This window comes from Ixodes scapularis, unplaced genomic scaffold, assembly GCF_016920785.2.
Source record: "Ixodes scapularis isolate PalLabHiFi unplaced genomic scaffold, ASM1692078v2 PGA_scaffold2__306_contigs__length_199485367, whole genome shotgun sequence".
NCBI lineage: Eukaryota > Metazoa > Arthropoda > Arachnida > Ixodida > Ixodidae > Ixodes > Ixodes scapularis.
This window is the reverse complement of record NW_024609857.1, coordinates 127097524-127119077: the sequence shown is the minus strand read 5'-3', so window position 1 is coordinate 127119077 and position 21554 is coordinate 127097524. Positions and strand designations below refer to the sequence as shown.

At 43.4% G+C, this 21554-nt stretch overlaps 1 protein-coding gene across 1 annotated transcript in view; it reads left to right on the top strand.

The window, feature by feature from the left end:
- LOC8032619 (glutamate receptor ionotropic, kainate 2) overlaps window positions 1-21554 on the top strand; it is a 96557-nt gene that overhangs the window by 6422 nt on the left and 68581 nt on the right. Inside the window, exon 2 of the mRNA XM_029974972.3 lies at window positions 18816-18971. Coding sequence (XP_029830832.2) covers window positions 18816-18971 — 156 coding nt within the window. The remainder of the gene's footprint in view (window positions 1-18815; window positions 18972-21554) is intronic.

Below are 21554 nucleotides of genomic sequence, written 5' to 3'. Positions count from 1 at the left end.
CGAACTTACTTGTCGCCGTCTGGCGGCTGTTGCACCAATCGTAAGCCTTTCGTTAGCAGACGGATGCCATAGTAAAATTGTGTTGTGGATATGTTTCTGCAGGCGGAAGTTAGTCTGCTTCAAAGGGCGTCTGGTGTCTCACCTGTAGATGAGCCAGTTAAGTCACACTGCTAGCCTGGGGTCTTTAACGTGTATCGTGCAGAAGTGACACGCGAACGCACGCCGGTACGACGTTTATTCATATCGAAACAGTCAGGGGTAAGGATCAAACCAAGAATCCCTTTTTTTTTCTTTCTTCTTACTCCGGTTAGTTCAGTGCAATGTTTTATAACTTCAAAGGGGCCCTGCAATTATATTTAAACGTCTACCTTTTCTGCGGCTTCCGCGTCTCTTAGAGTTTCGGCAAGCCAGCGGGCACGGAGAGAGTAACTAAATATCAGTGCGGCATATTTTAACCGGACGACGTGGAAACCTCTTCCGCCTACGAGGCGACCCGCGGTGCCGGAAGCGCGCGATATGTGAAATCTCTGGTCCTGGGTTTACTACTGGTCAGAGCCGCTAAAAGCTTTTTTATTATTCGAACTACAAAATATAAGTGGCGCGAATCGTTTCAATTATGTATGAAAGTAGTTCTTGTTCAGTATTTTCGATCAGAAAAGAAACAAATGCACTTTATAAAGTACGGAAACAAGAAATGACCCGTCGGCATACCCGTGACCAAGCGGTGGAAAAGGCGGCGTGTATTAGAAACGGGTTGTGCGATCAGGCATCGACGACGGCGAGCGTAGAAAGGCCCCGGATGTACGCGGCGGCGCTGCGGTCGAATACGGGCTCAAGGATCCGACCGGTTCCGAGCGTTCCGGAGGCCGCGAGCACGTTTGGCTTGCGGTTTGGCTGTTTAGCGATATGGCAGCGCGAAGTGGCTCCCGTTCTCAACTGATCTTTACCCCGTGTTTGCTGTCGTTTGTGGCCAATGAAGTGACATGCCGATTCAGTGTTTAATCAGAATCAGAATCAGAATCAGTTTATTTCGTCTATATGTACAGACGACAGGGGCATGGGCAAAAAGCCAACACATGTTGGCTTGACTGGGCCCCACCCCCGTTTCCTTGGCAGAGGCGGAAAAGCAAATTGTAGGAAAATGAAAACAAAATCGTTAATTATATAGCCAGAAGACGAGTAAAAAAAAAACATAACAAAAAAACATGTAGACACTTGTAACTGGGAAGTAGAACACTGATATCATGAGGCACAATACAAAAATAAGACAGCCACAGATACAGATTTTTGATGGCACGAGGTGTTAGTGTTTCTATGGTGAAGTTGTTGCTCCTTAGATTGTTCAATAATGATGGGAGGTGGTGTCTCAACATCTGCGTTCCATAGTTTGTTCTGCTGTATGGTACCTTCCAGACATCCTCATTACGAGTAGAATAAAAATTTATACTTCGTGCTAGACCAGCGATCTCTTGAAATAAAGGATTGTTCAGTTTAATGCCCGCTGTGTATCTTAAAATTATTGTGTAGTCATACAGGTTGGTAACTGGAATGATATGCAGAGTCTTAAAAAGGGGTTTTGCATGAGAATCATATGGGGCATTGACGATACTCCGTATGGCCTTTTTCTGAGAGACATGAAGATTATTTATATTGGTTAATGTTGTGGTTCCCCAAACCAGATGACAATAATTTAGATGTGAAGAAAATAGAGAGTTGTATAAAAGGAGTTTAATTTTTACTGGGAGGTCGAAGCGAAACCTGTTAAAAATGCCAACGGCTTTTGAAAGCTTGCGAATGAGACCTTCAATGTGAATATCCCATGACAGATTTTCCTGAAAAATTACGCCTAGGGTTTTAGTACTAGGTACTAGTTCAATGATGGAGGGCCCCAGAACAAGGTTGTAGTCGAAAACCACAGACTTTTTCTTCGGTTTAAAGAGCACTGCCTTAGTTTTGGAAGTGTTAATAGGAAGTGAATTTACAGAGCTCCATTTGTGAAGCGAGTTAAGAGTATGATTTGCGACTTGCGCGAGTTTTTCCTTATCTTGAGCAGAAAAAAAATAAACTAGTGTCATCGGCATATATAACATACGTTGCCTCCGTACTAATTTTGACAATATCATTGATATATATATTAAAAAGTAGAGGACCCAGTATACTTCCCTGAGGAACACCGGCAGCTAATGACTGTAAACCTGAACGCTGATTGTCGATGACAACGCACTTAATTGCGCAGCAAATTCAAAGCGAGCCGCCCTGGCTGCCCGCTTCATACAACCGATCCAGAACATGCTTTAGTGGCGCCCTCTCGGGCCGTCGACACGGAGTGCGGCAGCCGTGAGCACTCGCTGAGCTCACTACCCCTCCTTTAGTTCACGGCCACTCAAGCGACCAAGGACATCATGAAGGAGGTTATTTTTGTTGGGTTTTGTAATTTTAATTTACCTAGAACTTTTTTAAATTAAAGCGAAAATCGAGAAAAGAAAAGTTTCATTAAGTTACTACGTTTACTGCGCTCACGTTCGGTGCAAATTAAAAACCAGTAAAAAAAGTTATTGCAGGTCCTCTTTAATGCACGTTCTTCTGCCACGTCTGAACAAAGTCCTACCTCTATACCAGGAGCGGCCAGGTAGACCCGGCTAAAGAGCCGCAAATGAAACCAATAAGCTTCCAAGAGCCGTGCCTGGAAGAGGAAAGGCAGAAAAGGGGGGAAGTGGGAGGGGGGGGGGGGAGGGCTTTTGTCTAGATTCTAGGGCAATAAATGAAACTATCTACTTTAGATCTATTTTAGTCAAAAGCAGTCCAGCTGTACGTAAGGTAGCAGCAGCACAAGACTACCAAACCGCAACCTGTCTTTCGATTTAAAACGCGTCCCATTTCTCTTTTTGGGGAAGTGCTCGTGTGACCGGGAAAGGGGGGGGGGGGGAGGAGGGGGGAGATACATTTAGTAGGGAACCACAAGACGCAGTTTTAACACCCAAGGAGCCGCAGCTTGGCCACCCCTGCTCCATACGTTCAGAAACCGATTTATGCGGTCCCTAGTCGAAACAGTCATCGCGCTCTTTGTTTTATGATGTAGAACGTTTGCTGTCTAAAGACAATGCATCTATCAAAACTTTGTTCGTATTGTAAGCACATAGGCAAGAGTGGAAGTTATCTGTCTGAACTGACCCTTTTTTGCATAATATAATAAACCTACAAAAAGCCAAATAAATCAGGTATTTCTCTTTATTGCTTTTCTGCACTGAATATAGTGTACACCCAGAATGACATTTGCTAATTCTGATACTATCTCCTCATTTCTAGCCTGACCTTTTCATGCAATGCTCGACCAACAGAAACGTCAACGCTTTTATTTATTCCTTTTTTCGTTTTTCTCCTCATCTAGCGTCTCCTGCTTGCACTTTGTACATAGTCCCACAACACTTGGAAAACATATGCAAAGGAAAAAAAATATTTAAACAGCCTGGACGAAAAACAGACGTCTTAAAATAAGTTACAAACAAACAAAAAAATGTTTAGAGCTATATTGACGGCGCGAAACAAATTTTTAGTTGGCGCCTATTGGATCCTGCAGAAAGTGGCAACTAGCAGTCGCCTGACTGGCCACTATAGTAACGTGGTGCTTGCGCTCTTTCGGGAGCTCCCTATAAGCTCTTTGTTGTTATTGTTGCTTTTCGTTTTTGGCACTTTTTTTTACAAAATATTTTTATGTTTGAGAAACAACAAGTATAAGAAAACCGTCAGTTTCCTTTTGACTCATACGACTCGATCGGGAGTTGCGACCCGCCGGCACCGCTGTCCGCACGCACATCGCTGGCCTCGGAGCTTTCCGCGAGCAGGCTTGTTGGTGTTCGAGTCGTGTCCTCGTAGAGGCGAAGCCCTAGCTGCTTGATGCGGTCGAGAAGTCTGCGCTTCAACTTCGGATCTGTTGCAAAAGACGCAGACTACCACTGCCACCACCAACACCACAGAAACCCAAGAACACAGCTCGCGCCGAAGTTGAGCAGAAGTCCAAGTGGCTTGCGCGCGTTTTTCTGCCGAGCAGCTAAGCAAATCCAAGCGGCTTACCTCCCTTCCACAGGAAACGCGCAGGCGCGAAAAAGAAAAGTGGAAAGGGGGACCGTTACATATCGCTTGACAAAAATCGTCTCGTGCCGTACATCTAGCTTTAAAAGATTTTTTTTTTTTTTGGTTGTACATTATTTTATGACATCCTCCTTCCATCAAGGCTGTTTAACTTTTTTGTTGTTGTTGCCTTAGTTTTTATTGTTTTTTTATTAAACGCAGGGCGCGGCATCCTAGTACCACCCCAGATTGCCTAATCAGCCGATGAGAACAGCTAAGAACCAATCAAGGAAGAGGGTCAACATAATAAGCCACTTCTCGTGACACGAGTGCGCTCCACTCTCCGTCATTGTTGACTTTCAAAGTTTAACTGCAGTCACTTTCCGTCGCCGAAGCTTATTGATCCTCACTTACCAATGCTTACCCAGAACCGATTTTTTGCTTAACTGTCTTATCATTGCATTCGTTATTAAGTGAGTCATGCCGCTATGAAACGCATGTCAATCAGCCCGCTGTCTACCGACCAGCTAGGCTAAGGAGACGTATCCGTGCTTAGTTTTGAACGAGCTATAAAACAAATGAACAAAGATATGTCAATATTTTACATGCATTGGGTACATGGTAACTTTCATTCGCATCTAATTCTTTATTTCAAAAAAGGTATGTATGGACACTCTTCCGCAGAACACGAGACAACGAATCACTGCAGGCGATACCAAGTTCCAAGTGAATGGCGAGGGTTCGTATTGGCGACTCCAGCGAAATCGACGCCGCGTAGCTGCGACGCCGAGAAGCTTAAAGGGCAACTCCGCTCAATTCAGAAAAATTTAGGCTTCCAGGTGATTCACATTCACGAAGCACTACTAAACAGCTATACGTCCTCGGATTCACGGAATGTGGAATATTATTTGTGTAATCCTCGTTTAAACATCAGCAGATACCGAAACCGAAACTTTGGTTGCGTCAGGCAACATTGGTCTCGGGTCGTGTCCCGAGACCAATGTTGGTCTCGGGACACGACCCGAGACTGTGTATTGATGCACAAGGTTCTCCTCCCAGTTGTACTTTATGCGAGAAATCCCCCTCTAAAAAACCCTACGTCGACTGGTGATCATTACGCCGGGCAACGTCTGCTTAGAAAGGTGCAGGTAATTTCCGCCAAGGCACCTACCTTCCTGGTGATGCGGAAGTGGAAGCCAAGTTCTTTGTTCGATTCCAGCTTGATGGTCTTGCCGGCCTCGAGGCCAAGGTCCCTCGCAGCCTGCAGTCACCAAAGACAACGGTCAGAAAACTGAATGTTACTGACACAAGGAGTAACTCATTGAATCCATGCACATATAGAGGGTGCCCCCCAAAAAATATACGGGGATTTTTTCCATCGCAAAAATTAACTCATTCTCCACCTAAAAGTAGCACTAGGGGTTCGCACCAAATGCCAAAGTTTCAGCACTAACCATTATCTTATTCAAAAATTATAAGTGATTTTCCAAAATTTTGAACGGGAAAATGGCGGTCGATAAAGCTCGAATACATGTAGCTGATGCAGCTGAAACGGGCCCGATTTTTGCATTGATAGTTTTAGAAAGTCACTTATAACTAGGGATGTGCCAATAAGGATTTTTCTGTTTGAAGCAAATACAAAGCGAAAAGTTCCTTTTACAAAGAATTTTAAATTGAATTGAATATTTTCAAAGCGAAGTGAATAGTTTGGGGCCATCAATACAGTCATGGCAAAGAACCCTTTGAGAGTACAGAACAAAAAAAAATGAAACTGAACAAGGTCTGAAGGGTAGTTCACCAGCTCGCCTACACAATTACTCTTATTTCCATACAGTTGTCTCATCATTATGGACTTCCGTTGCCCAGAAAAAACGTCCATAATGTGAAACGTCCATGATAGTAAATCAAGGTCAAGATCACAAATAATGAACAACGAGTGGGGCTACAAAAGACACAGTTTATTTAGGAAAAATATGCTGAGACTTATTGGCACACACTTTGGCATTAGCTATTAGAAACGCAATCTGCTATAGATTCAAGAGAGTAGACTCGTTGCTCCTATTTTTATTGCTAACTGCATTCCAGCCTTGGTTGGTGAATTCATTTCAAGTATGGTATGTACCGCATGGTATTTTTTTTTTCCTTCTGTAGTGTGAGTTAAGGTATGTCTTTGCAGCATTTGAAACATCGAAATACTTCAAAAATATTTAAAGTTGCCGAATAGCCCTGTTCGACTCGAACTTCTAATCGAATACATAATTATTTGCTTCGACATTGAGAAGTTTTCAATATTCGCACAACCCTACTTATAACTTTGGATATAGATAATGGTTCGTTCTGAAACTTTGGCATTTGGTTCGTACCACTAGCACTACATTTTGGCGGAGAATGAGTATTTGTGATGCATACATTAATTTTGGGGTGAAAAAAGCACTACATTTTTTAGGGGGGATACATGTGTGCATCATGAACGTATGCCTGCACCACATGTATGATGCACACTGTACGCATGCATTTTTTCTAAATCAAGTTTCTAAATTAACCTGTACCTTTAAAACTAAGAAATAAAAAAATATTTAATACAAATTTATAATTTCAATACTCAATCATACCGAACACTGTTAATTTTCTTTAATGGGCCCTTTGGTACAGACCACTACAACATCAACCTTATTAGGGGCGAAGCTCCTTAGGGTCTAGCCTTGTCCGGCGTCCGTGCTCACATTGATTGCCGTCCCATCTGCCTCTTAAAAAAAAGGAAAAATGTTTGCGCAGTTTAAAGGATTCAAACCTGTGCGAGGAGACCCCAATGAATTTCTAGTCCATCGCCTTAACCAATTGGCCACGACTGCGGGACGAGTAGGGGGCTCTGAGATGAGGTAGTAACTCAAGAGCTGGGGATGTCATGGATGAAACGTTCCACGCAGCCGCTCAACGTCTATACAGGAGAGGTGGTTAAATGCGTATACAATCGCATTAAACTTTGCATCAGCACTACCTATGAACAAAATCAGTATCATCAGCACCACCAGAGCTTCGCCCCAATCAACATAATTCACCATGTGGAGATGTTTTATGCACGATGGATAGTTTACATTAGAGTGATTTGGCCTGCATTTTCTAAAACACTCTGTATTATATGAGCCTCCTGCATCCATCCGCATCAAACTCCCTACAACCCCAGACATTCCATACATCAAACCACATGCCATGCCGCGCCCGGTTTTTAACAAACATGACGCTTCCAGTGAAATTCCCTGGGACGCAAAGATGTAAAAATACTCCGTCTTCTTGACGCCCAAATAATAAACGAGAAAGTCTAGCTGGTCGAGCGATGACGGTTGTGCAATAGCTAGTGCTTTGAACGCCTCGCAGTTTCTTTTTGGCGTTTTTGTTTCATCGTTTTGAATTACAAATGAAGAAAGAGTTGCATTTTTTTATGCATCTCGCTCTTTCTAAAGTTTTAGCTTTTTTTATGTTACCATTCTAGCCCAGCTTTCAACCTTATTATGATAATTAGTTTTTTAGTTTTTTCTTATTTTTTTTCCATTCTGTTGCACTTGCTTGTGCTGCTGCTGAGCCTGCAGCCACGCGCAAGCAGTGATGCCCGCAGTTCCTGCCAGCTTCACTTTAACGAGGTTTTATTTTATTGGGCGGTTCTGGGACGCGTCCAACAGAATCTTCGGCATTTAGCAAAGACGCGCGGAGCTTTCAATTGGAGCTTAAGCTAACGAAATTTCGCATAACAAATTATCAATATATTGAACTACTCTGTGATCCGCTTTGAATTCAACGAGGCTTACGACAACAGCAATGAGAAATGCTGATCCATTTGCAAAACAAATATATCAGCTAATACAGGAAGCGAAAAATTGCTACGTATGCTTATGTCACTGAATCAGTGGCACCAACCTATGCCTCCTAGCAAATAAAAGGTGAGCCGGATGAAAGAAGCGATTAAGGAGACATACACCAGGGGAAAACATTCCTTTTATTATTTAGAATAACTAAATTTTTGGTTTATAGTGCTTGAATTTCTCTTTCGAAATCTGCTGTTAGATTTGACATAGCTTTTTATTTTTTTATTTTTTTTATTTTAAAACAGTTTAAAATTGCAAAACCATGTTTTTAAGATGCCAAGAAATGTTTCTTAAATTTTTTATAAATAAAGAAAATATACATCCTAATCAAAAGTAGCTACCAGTTACATTTTACATATTCTAACGTATATGCATGCCAAATCTGGTTGTGATAGGAAACTATTTAATATAAAAATACTTACACACAAACATTTTTGTGTCAAAATTACATAGAGAAAAAGGCAATGGAATGTTACCTTAGATGTGTAGCAATAACCTTTCGCAGTGGAGAAAAAAGTATGTTGTTAATCATTTTCGCAAAATATTAAAGCAACAGAAGACTGCGGTGGAGATGAAATGGCTAGGTCTACCCGTAAATGTAAATATGCTGGCGACCAACGTCACAATTTTGAAGAACCACGCACAAAAAAAAATGGCCGAAATTTATGCCGTTTTGGGTCATTGGGACGTCTCCAAATGCTTTAACACCGTAAAACTTAAGATCACATTTTTTGCAAAATGTTTTTTTATCCATAAGAGATACTGAACTGAAATTTGGATTTCGCAAACTGAGGTTGCAGGAGCGTTGAGCGGGACGCTACAAACTCCAAAGCATCACTCATACATCGATATCTCAAACGGATGGCCTTACTTTGGAAAGAGTAGGGCATGATCAAGCGGGGTTTGATCAACTGGGAGAATTTGAGACTGAGGGAAAGCGGCCTCGCTTCTCTCATCCTCGCTTCGGTTCACCACCTCAACAGGGTGTAGCGAGGAGAGGGAATGAGAATCGTGATGTGACTATCCTCGCCGGCCATGTCGGCCGTGTTCAATCGCGCACTTCTTCTCCAGAAATACGGCGATCCGTTAGAGATATCGCTGTATGATTGATGTTTTTGGGTTTCTTTTGTGTCCCGCCCATCAGTCCAGCCTTGTTTTGTGAGCTCCAAATTTTGGTTCAGTATCCCTTTAAGCAAACATGTTGTGCAGGGCATTTGTGTTAGCGAACCACCATTCTCTGAGAACGTTTGGGACCGTGCAACCTCTATATAAATTATTCGAGAGGAAGCCTACAATGCATCTGTTCCTATTAATTTAAATTAAAAAAATAGGGTAAAACTTTAGTGTTATAACTACCACAAAATTTAGTATGAATGCCCATCCTGTTTTTTGGGCTGAATATCTGCAACATTAAAATTTAAAAAAATCGCTTACCCCGATTCCCACTGGATATCGATCACACCGGTATGTGTGATCAATATCCAGTTATCACACCGCGAAATGCAAATCTTCTGCATCCGGGATATCCATTCCCGTGACACGCAAGTTCATACTCGTTCTTGGGTTCTTTACTCTGGTGGAACCAGAGTAAAGTCAAAGTTTGTTGCTCTTTGGATCTACAGTTTCAAGGGAACTAAGTTGACTACTGCGTGTATTCAAATATAGACCTGCTTTTTTTTCTCATCTTCTCAAAGAAGTTTTTTTAAAGTTAGAGATTAACCTAAAATCAAGACCAAAAGCGGTTAACATAGAACAGTCCTGACATAACCTCCTTTATTCAAAGGTTCTGAGCATAATCCCCGAGCCTATCGAATTAACTGAGGCACTCAATCCACGTCATCCGCTGCTCTTAGCGCTCGGGTGCAAAGCAGTGAAGCTCGACACGCGCGCTGTTGAGAGACGGCACGGAGGCATGTGGCAGACATGATAATTGAGTCATCTCATCGGGAGTACAAGACCTTGGTTCTGTCTTATCACAGTAGCCGCCATCCTAATATTTTTTTTTTTCAATGTTTTCTCGAAACCTTTAGCTCCTGACATCGCCGACACTGTCTGAAAATTTAGATGACGTCGGCGATCAACTGGCCGGCGCGTTTAACGAGCAATTTCTAAACCTCGTTTCACCTTAATTGAAAGCGCAGCCGACACTACGAGGCAATGCTACCGACCAAACAGCGTCAAAGTGTGCCATTATGGCATTTGCTCGTCTTCCTGCGCATGTTCTCTGATCGACTAAATTAATTCAAACTCCAGGAACCCACGGATTTTCTTAAAATTATCAAAAATTCATCAAAACATGATGTGAGATAAAATATGAGATACCATATGAGTGGCTACACATACAAAGCAGATATCTGATGATTTCCTCTACATGGGTCTACTGATCATTGGCAGGTATGCTACACAAGAAACATTTGTGAAATGAATGACATAGGTTTATCTATCCCTCAAAAATGTAGTTTATCGTGGACCGCTTAGAAAGCACACGACAACTATAAACAAACTTAAGTGCGTTCAACGGGCCAAGAAGTTGTCTAATGTGAACTACTAAGCAGGGGACACGTGAGCGATGAAAACGGGCCCTGCGCGGTTGTTTCCACAGCGACTTGCGTGGACGCAGTGACGCGGACCTATGTCATGCCACCACGTCACAGCATCCGCGCAAGTTGCTGTGGAAATTTCCGTGTGATGTTCGTTTTCTTAGCTCATCTGTGCCCTGCTTTTGAGCCCCGTTGAGTGCGCTTGTCGTGGAGCACCGGTGTACTGGGGAGAATCAACACTTGTAGAGCTACCTTCCTCAGGTGTTGCTTCTCTGCAGTACATTGTTGCTCGAAAAGAAGCGCACTCAATGGGGCCACGAGAACAAAAAGCATGAATTGCGCGAAAATGTTCGAATTCAGCGGCTTATGAATCCATAAACGGGTACAGAAACGAAAATTGAAATATACAAATCTCATTCCGGAACAAGACACGCATGACAGATAATAACCGTAAATGATAATCGCACGTTTGTATTTTGAATGACTGGTTATATTTTTCGTTCCAAACGGTGCACTCGAGCAAGCGCTCGAAAGAAGCGAACGGAGAGCTCGGTGCGTCATGGAATATCCGGCACAAACAAAACCAAAAAAAAAAAAATATTTCCCGCATTCATGGCAGGCGAGTCTGCAGTGGTTGAGCTTTGCCATTGGTGGCGTTGTCAGCGTTGTGATGGTGTCAATAGCGTCAATGCATTACAACAGGGCTGTTCAAAGTACCCATGGGGTGACAAGCATGTGGCTGGCCCAAAGAGCGCATAGGTTCCACAGCACTGTCAGCTTAGGGGTGAACGGGGTGGGAAAAGCAACTTTTGTCCAAATCTTGAGCGATGGGCTAATCTTCTAGGAGGAGAATGTCTGTGTCCGGGTACACAAACGAAGGTCCGAGCAAAATGGGAGTCCCTCCTTTCCGTCTTCTAGAACTGTTAGGTACAATGCGCGATTGGTGAGTTGAGGAGGAAAGCTAAACAGGAAAAAGTTTAAAAATCGTTTCATGACCGCTTTAAACTGTTGAACGTATTTTCTAAGAGCAGCGCTGCTCCGATGTTTAGTGTGGCTACGTAACGGTCCCTGCTACGTCATGACCTTCGCAGCGAAGTCCCCAGCAATGCTAGATTACCTCTCAAACAAAGCTTCACAGGCACCCACCAGGTGCACATTAAAAGATGGTTTAATTAGCTTTAAATTTAGTTTTCTTGTGCATTTCAGTAAAAGACTTGTGTTTTTGAGGCTATGCTGCAACATGCAACACATTCAAGCTAGGAAATGAGCGCTGGAATTTCGTTTTGATACCCCTTTAAAAACATAGTGCAGTGATGGAAGTGCTATTTGACCTTTTGGAGCAGGCCTTGTATAAGGCAAAATGTTGTTTTGGAGCAGGTAGTGGCCCTTTTGGAGCAGGGTCTGGCATATGTTGGCATATTACTTGAAAATCAAATAATGCTGCATTGCTATATAAAGCCCATCTCTATTATTGGAACATAGCACCTGATGCCTTTTTAAGACAGGATATATAAAATTCAACAAAGTAAACACAAAAAAAAACATTTTTTTAAAAATAAAGTTCATCTGCTCGTCAGATAAAAAGAAATACAATTAAATATGTCACACCGAGTTCTGATGATACAGGATATTTAGTTTTATCAGCCTGCACTTCTTTTAAGGTATCTGCAGCAGCATCTAGCGACCCTCACTGTTGTGGAATGTTTTAGTTCAGATTAGAGTGGTCTTTCGGGCAGCAGCTTCAAATATTGCAGTATCTGATATTCGCTTCAAGAATTCCAATTCATTTTCGATGTGCTGGCGAAGTCACGAACGGATCACGGCGAATTAACCCGTTGAGTGCGCTCCTTGGTATGCACCAATGCGCTGCAGAGAAGCGACACTTGCAGAGCAGACACCGCAGATGCGCGAGTCGCGCAGTGCTTTGTGCTCTGAAAAGGACGGTGAGGCATTACCAGCACTACAGGGTGTCACAAAAAAAAATTTACGCGGTCTTTTTTACCGCAAAAATAAACTAGGCATCGCCGAACTCTCATTCTCCGCCCAAAGGTAGCGCTAGAGGTCACAACCAGATGCCAAAGTTTCAGCCCGATCCGATAACTTAATCAAAAGTTATAACTGATTTTCTGAAAATTTCAATGGGAAAATGGCGGCTGACAGACTTTTCAAACACATGGGGCTCTATGGCACCAGAAACCGAAAACGGGCAAAAATGGGCTCCATTTACCCATTGAAATTTTCAGAAAATCACTTATAACTTTTGATTAAGTTATCGGATCGGGCTGAAACTTTGGCACCTGGTTGTGACCTCTAGCGCTACCTTTGGGCGGAGAATGAGCGTTCGGCGATGCCTAGTTTATTTTTGCGGTAAAAAAGACCGTGTACATTTTCTTTTGTGACACCCTGTACATCCAGAGTTTGGTGCAACTCAACTTTACAGTCTAAGCTCGTTATAACAGACCTTGATTTTGACCAAGATTTCGGTCTATTGTAGAAGGAGTATGTTGTATGCAGATATGAAGTTGAGTCAATGGTATGTAGAGGAAAACCAACCGAACCTCGCAAATCGGTATGTTATATCGAAATGTCTGTTGTAACTAGGTCTGTTATAATGAGCTTAGACTGTACTTCGTTCCAGCTTCGGTGCGAGCGCAGCCGAAGCTACAAGCGCGCGCGCATGGAGCCCGTGACGGTGCCCACACTGCACCAGCCCACGCACGAGTCAGGAATGCACAGAGCATTGGGCTCGCGCTAGCTCTGACTTCGCTGGTGGCTAGCGCACGGGAACAGGGCGGGCCAACATTAAAAACATCCACAAGCTCGGCCTTTTTTTTTTTTATATAGGCTGCTCAGTGGGATGGTTTTTCGCTTAGCCTCTGTGGCTTTGGTCTCAGATGTTGCTAACGTTGTTCCTTTCAATGATGATGATGATGATATTGCGCCCTCGCAGTTTCGGTTTGCGTAACAGTTGCGGCGCGGAAAATACCGCGGTACCGTCACGCGCTCTGACAAGACTTCAATTCTTATTTTTTATTGCTACATCTCATCTCGGCACAGGCATGGCGCAATTCTTCGGTAAAATGACAATTTGGCACTACATGTAGCAGGATTGCGTCCTTGGCGCAATTTCACGCAATTGGCGCAGCACTTCCATCACTGCATAGTGAGACAACCAAAATTTTGTAATTTGTTTGAATTTTTGTGAGCCTACTGTAGTATGTGTTTGTGGCTGTATGTGTTAGAGCATTGGGTTGCGCTCTTTAAGTTTTAATAATATTTTGCTCTCACATCCACAAAGATTGTCCACCCCATATGTGCATTTCAAGGTTTATCTCTTCATCTTGGATAGGCGTTCTTTCGGGACTTTACGGTACAGCGTTGCTCCAACAAACTTCAAATACCCGACAGTGTCTTTAATTTTCTGGCCCAAAAAGGAACAGGTGCATACTGTCATAGACATCAATTTTAGCTGTAGATACCGTCTGCATAGGCAAATATCCTCTGCCTTCGAAAAAATTATGCTACAAGCGGCATGACGTGGCTGTCCATGTCTGACGCCTTGACATAGCACGAGGTCTGAGATAAAATTGCACATCACCTTGTCAAGGTAGCCCTGGCACTTTGCTTCCAGAGAATCCAGTTCTTCTCGCAGGGCTGCAATGGAAGACCTCGGAATAGTGACCCATCACACCCACGCAATCAAGAGGAACAACACACTGTCCCGGGTGTCGCCACACTTGAGCAATCAAAAGGGCACTGTGAGCCGGCTCGTTGAAACCATCTCTCCACTTAGGCACCTTTCCCCTCCTATCATTTGCAAATGCACATTTATGAGTGAACCCTTTGCACTTTCATGTCTGTCCTTTGTAATTAACCAACAAAACAGATGTGCAGGAGAGTGATAAGGGGATAAACTGAGTAGGTCGAAATTCCGAACGTCCAACAAGGGGAACTGAATGTCCAAGTGAGCTTGATGCTCAGCCACTGCGCCAAGAAGTGACTTACGAAGCGGTGGTTATTAAAAGTGATAACATTTATTTTGCCAACCGTCGTCGCAGAACGTGCAAGTTTTGCAAGCGGGCAGCTCCAACTTTCATGTTTATATGTACATGTAGTAAGAGAGAAACAGTTGAACTGCGGTAATGCTTCAACAAAAAATTTTTGGTATGTCGCAGAAGGCTCGTTTGCAGGATGTAGACAGTTAAATGAGAATATTATCGTATTTACTCGCATAAGGGGGGGGGGGGGGGGGGGAGATATGCTCCTCTTGTCATATATGTAGTCAGTTTTCTGATACCTGCCTTGGTGAAATATCTGTGCACGTATGAAGGCATATAAAATGCCTTTTTTGAGCAACCTTTTTTTCTCAAATTTACTTATAAGAGAGCATCCTAAAATAGCCTGGTTACTTCCTTGTGAACAGTAGAGTGTGCAAATCCACCTGAAAAAAAAATAATATTTATGCGTGGAGAGAAAACAAAAATTGCAAACTATTGAGTCATCACTTTTTATGCTTAACTTTAAGTTCTATAACTCTTATAAAAATTCAGTGGTGCCAATCACATAACTAGCAAGATTTGCACACTCTATGCTCATCACTAGGAACAGCTGTGCAAAATTTGGATGCGCCGCAGCAACCACAAATAGTGAAAATTGTGTGCACAAACTCCGAAAACAGGCAAAAATACCAATTTGATAAAAACGCAAAAGAAAGTTCAGTTTTATGTGACATACCTATATTCTCACTCAAACCACACGAAACTTGGTGGTAATATAGTTCCAAGTGTCAGAGCCTGGAACATCAAACTAGAATTCCCCTGCTACATAGCACAGCTCCAGAAAAGATGCTAGTGCCTTTCGCGTAGCGGCCGATTCCTGGACGGCGAGTTTGCACTTTCCGCAGGTCGAGCATGCCGCGCCACTGACAAGAGCTTCCATCGAACTGATCTCGCCGATCTCCCCCCCCCCCCCCCCCCCCCCCATCTGCAGCTCTCTCTCCATTTTCAAACATCCTCTTTTCCGATACACTGACAAACTCGTCAGCACTGCCGATGAAACTCGAGCGATCGGACTCGGAAGCGTCGCCACGTTGCCCCGACCGAGGTTAGGGTTAGCTGCCGCGGATGAACTTTTCTTCTGTGAAGCTTTCCACTTGCCCTTTTAGCGACTCCCTTTGAAGTGTCGTCCGAAACTTCCGAGCTCGAAAGTCGCGTGTCCGGTCGACGCTCATCACGAAGAAAGCAGAATGATCGAACAAGTCGTTGGTTCTGGTATCCAGAGCAATGCGACGCTAAAACCGCAAGCAATTTCGCCGCGCAACATGTTGCTCTCGGCCAATGACGGGGCCACAATCGCATCACGTGATTTAAAAGTCCAGTGGCGACACGCATTTGCAGAGGGAAAAACATTTATTTATTATTATTTGCAACCAGAATACGAAACTATCAACGACAGTTTGGAGTGAAAACGGCTAGGCCTATGTGCCGAAATAAACGCGATGGCTGGTAACGCCGCGATCCAAAGAATGATGCGCTTGAAAATGGTTCCGATTTGCGCTGTTTTCCATCGCGAGAAGGGCTTCAAACTCATACTGACATATTTCGCGATGATATTCGGTCTTGATTTTTTTTATATGCAAACAAGGAAGGTTCAAAGAACACTACAAAACACGAAATCACCTTTTCCGAAAAAATCAGTTTTTCGACCCGCATTTCTCCATAATGAACGCACTTGCGTAATGAACGCACCCCCCATAACGGGTACCAATATTTGGACTTTGTTTTTCCCCTTGCGCTAGCCCCCAAGCCAATTTTCTTTTGCCGCCAAGCGGTCAGGCCAAGCCTAACCAAGCCAAGCCGCTCTTGCAATGGCTGCAAGTGCGTTTGTAGTTAAGGTAGTTGCAGAAGTGATCAACCGTCAAACCAAGTGTCGGGCACATTTGACGAAGCTTGGGCCGAAGAATTGCCCAGCCCCGGACATTCTTCGCCTATCGGAGGCATTGATGTCAACAAACACGCCGTCATCTGTGGTCCGCTTTCAGACAGTGAAATCGTGAAAGTGGTTAGGCCTAATTTCACATACTCCGGATAAACGCGTTTATTTAATCTGTAACAGAATGGCGCAGCGAGGTGCAAGCTGCGTCGAAGGTTGAGAGTGTCTGGTAGCCCCTGTAACAGCCGTGAGTGCGCCTCCATCAGTGCAGACGTGCCACAGTACCTTGCCGTGACACATTGGCACCTAATAGTATGACATTTGCACGAAGTGTGTAAATGCAAAAGTTTTACCCCGCGTAATGAATGCCCCCCCCCCCTCAAATATGTGTCAATTTTTCGGGAAAAAAAAGTGTGGTAATTATGTGAGTAAATACGGTATGTGACCTGGTTCTAAATGGGATAAAAGGCCCCATGCATATCGACGAAAAATACTCCAAGAGCTTTCACAGCAGTTCCCAGGCAGTTTAACCAAGAAACTTTTACACAGTACAAGATGGCGCAAAATGCTATCGCATTCAAACGACAATCCCCGCAGCAATTTTGTCAAAAATTTTTTTTCTCAGAATATACTGTACTTGCTTGAATGCACTGCGAGTGTTTTTAGAAAATTTTGCGCTCTGAAGTTGACTCTCGCGTTATAATCAACTAGCAGTGAAATTCACTCCAGCAATGCCGCCGTTTTTAAATAACTGCAACCTTCTGGGTTCCTGCAATTTTTTAGTCTTATGCCGGCAACATATACATCTAGATGAGTGGTTCTCAAATGGGGGTCTGCAGACCTTTCCGGGTCCCCCAAGGTCTTCTTGGGGTCCCGAAGTCATCAACCGCAAGTTAAGCCAAACAATCAAGAGTTTTGCAGCAGAGCTGTTAAGGGCTAGTTTCCCCAGTTTCATGTCCGGTACCAAACAATGTCGACACAAAAACTACACAAAACTCTCGACAGCTACCGTCATCTGTGAGTGGCGGCGGCAACCAGACAACCAGTCTGGTTGCCGCCCTCGCTCATAGATGGTGGCAACCTTTCCAGTTATCATAGAAGAATGGATACTTGGGCGAGTTGGTGGGAATTCATCATAGAAAAAAGCGCACAAAACAGATGAGGACGAAGAAGAAACACACGGGACAAGCGTGCAGCTTTGTTGGTCTTCCTTCTTCACCAAAGTGAAAAGGCTGAAAGTTTTATTTTTTTCCTTATCATGGCACGTCACGTTGAACCACGTGGTCTTGTGACGTTCGGGAGGGAGCAAGAAACCGAGCGAGGTCTTTTTTTTTTTTTTTTTTTTTTTTTTTTTTTATTGGATCCGTGCAGGTCGTTTCGCACGGCGTGGACGGTGATAGCTCGGGGGCGAGGGGGAAGGGGAGAAGACGAAAGAGGAGAAAAGAAGCGGAAAAACAGACCGATAAGCGCGCAGGGCAGCGCATCCCAGGCGCATCCGTGTTACGGTGATCACGTGAACGCTTGGTCAGCCAACACCGGGAGGAGAAACTCATGACGTCATTGTTCAATTTCGCTCTGAGAAGTAAAAACAAACAAAACGTGAGAATGACGTATGCAGGCCTCTGACGTAGTGGTTCAACGTTGGCCGCTCCAACTCCGTGGCATTGACTGCGCTGGTGATTGCGCCTCGCGCCGCACGCTAGAGTTGGCAGATTTCGGCGACTTGGCTCGCTTGAAGGTTTGCTGGCCAGTTTATTAAATATATAAGCGGAATTAGATCGTAATATTTGACATGGGGTCTTCCTATATGATACTGAAGAGGGCTACATAGTTTTCTAAATATCAAAAATGAAGCGGAGTTGCCCTTTAAGAGAGGAATTCGTTGAGATTCTGTCGTCTGTTATCGCTGCTTGGTTCCCGTAGGCAGCATAGAAACAAACATCGTTTCCAGTAGTTATTTTTATGCTTCAGCCGTGTCACTTCTACGCATTGACTAGACGTACGTTTTTACTGACGAAAAAGAGCTTTGCTTTCATATGTAACTCCAATTTTACGCTACAGTGCCAAAACCTTTATGGTGGGTCGCGTGCTAACTACTAAAACGACCTCCTTTCGTCAGCCATTTTGCCTGACCAGTGCGCACCCTGTATTTCGTTGGAGTCGCGAAAACGATTAGAGCAAACAAATTTGATGTGCGCATAAAGAATGGGCATCACAACTTGCTTGCCCACACCGCATTTCCTTAGATATAATCGTATTCTGAGCTTTGTTAATGGCTGGGATCCTGGCATTGTTCGCCGTGAGTGGCTGTTTCGATGTTCTTCAAGAAAGTGAACTCTCAGAATGTTTAATATTGTTCTTTGCACGTCCTAGAACATGGCCATTGTGAATTACTCGTTTGTTTCTCTCCCACTAGTCGGCTTGTTCACTCCCGCGGAGCAGCTGCTGGAAACCACACTAAAGTACGCAGTGGACCACGTCAACACGGATGTTGCCCTACTGCCCAACTCCAGGCTATCCGTCCAGACCGAAATGCTTCGGCAAGACAATGCGCTTGATACGTACAATAAAGGTAAGTTTTGCGTTAAATTTCAAGTGGTCTTTAATTTTTTGTGTGTGCGACGACGGTAACTGTAACTGTTTCAATTAGATGAGGCCAACTTATCTTATACATAACAATGTAAGATCAACCGGGCTTTAAGCTTGCGTGTGGTCACATAATACGAGTAACTCTGTAACCATTGTCAGATCACTAGTGGGTTCTATTTGTCTAATTCGATCATTAGGGTCTAATAGAACATTGTGTCGAGGTTCTGTTGAATTAATAGAAACACTGAGGTGCGATAGAACCTTGTATTGAGGTTCCACCGAATTAATAGAAACATTGAGGTCCAATGAAACCTTATATTGTGGCTTATTCAATTAATATAAACATTGATGTTCAATAATACCTCAACGTAACTATTGAATGATACTGTTATTTCAGAGGCCGCTTAGTGATAATGAACGCTGGAGCACTGCTGTTCAAGTTCTTAAAAAGACACTGATAGGGCATTTATGCTTGCCGAGGTTTTTATTGGAACATGACCTATTTCATTTATATCATTTCACTTCATTTATTTTACCTTAAGGGCCCGTTAAGAGCGTTACATAAAGGGGGGGGGGGGCGTAATCAGAATTTGAACAATATAAATGCCAAAACACAAGTATGATACAAGCGAGGAACTCGAAGAAATTATACAAAAATTGAAGCTAATGAAAAGAAAGGTGTACTTTTACTGCAGAGGAGAAATCAGCAGGGTTCAAGATGGTGACAATGGAAGATGGAAGGCTGTTCCAGTCGCATGGTTTGAGGAATAAATGACCGATTGAAAGCGTTAGTAGAACCAGATATGCGTTTGATGGTGCAAACGTTGTTGAGGCGAGAAGATGTTCGGTGGGGGGGGGAGGGAGGGGGGTAATAACAGAGTGGTTTTTAAGTCGGGAATGTGGTAGTAGATTTTATGAATAAGGCACAGCTGAGAGACTTTCCTACGAAGCTGCGAAAAGGACATGGTTAGTTGAGTTTTTAGCGCTGAGACACTGAAAGAGAAGTCATAAGTGGATGAAATGAAGCGAGCAGCTCTGTTCTGAGCTGCCTCTAGAGTATTGATGAGGTACAGTTGATGGGGATTCCAGATGGTTGGAGCATATTCTTAGTTTGGTCTGACGTACGTGTCAAAGGCCAGTTTACGGAAAAAGGGTGGAGCGCTTTTTAAGCTACGTCTGATTATACTTCGTTTTAGCTTCGGTCCGAGCGCGCCGATGTTATGAGCCGAAGGGCCAATGAAACAGCGCAAAAAGTGCAGCGTCATGGCGTGCTCAATGTGCCTGATAGGACTAGCCGGCGGAGGAGCACGCACAGAGACACAGCGAATATCGGCTCGTTCTATCAACTGCAGAGATCACGCCATGACGTTGTGCCCGTTTCGCTGTTTCATTGGCTCTTCGGCTCATAACATCGGCCGCGCTCGGACCGAAGCTGAAACGAAGTACAGTCCAAGAGTTCTAGATGAATCGGCAGTAACGGCTTTGATGTGGTTATTCAAGAAAAGGTCAGATGTTAGTCTTACATCAAGGTATTTATACACAGTAGCGGTCTCAATCAGATCGGACTCCAAGAAGTAATTGAATGACAAGGTGGTTTTTTTCCTGGTGAAGTGAATTAGTTTGCATTTAGACTTGTTTAATGATAGCATCCACTCTTTGCACCAATTGTTAATTTTATCTAGATCTTCCTGAAGCTGGTTATTATTTTGCACACAAGTTGCTTTGTAACAGATGACTTATCATCATATAGAAAGGCTTATTGTCTGAAGAAACCCCAATGGGAATGTCATTAATAATTATTAAAAAGAGTAAGGGCCCAAGGGGAACACCAGAAGATACATTTCTTAAGGTAGATTCATGACCATTAATGGACGTGAGCTGTACACGGGAAAAAAGAAAGTCACGAATCCATGAAAACGTTAATTGGTCGAGGCAAAGATAGTTTGAAGGCGTTGATGGGGGACACGGTCGAACGCTTTGGAAAAATCAAGAAAAACTGCGTCAGTCTCGACATGACATTCAAGGTTAGTGTGCAAATCATAAATGAAGTCGCAGAGCTCTGTTTCGCAGGAAAGTCCCTTTTTAAAACCGTGCAGTTGTTTAAAAAAAATGTGATGATAGGTGCTTTGTGATATTGGAGTAGAGAATATTCTCAAGTAGTTTGCATGAAATGGAAGTCAAAGAAATAGAGCGATACTTAGATGCGGAAGAGCGGCTGCCCTGTTTAAACACTGGGATAAACCTTCCCGCCTTCCAGTCAGATGGAAGGCAGCTTTGAGATAAGGACTGATTAAAGGTGAGTTTCAAATACTCACTAGAATCTAAGAGCCCAACAACCCAGAACACAATTTGTGGCTCGAAATTTGTTTTTTTGTGTTTTTTTTTTTCGCCCGAAAACAGTTGGTCGAAAATTGACCTGTTTCAGACGCGCTCACCCTCGTTTCCTTTATCACGTGGCGTTAAAACATTGTGTACCAAAAATATTCAAAGTCGTGGGCAACACCGTGGTAGTGGATTATCTAAGACACAAATTCAGTATTAAGAATAGAAAAGAATATGAACCCTT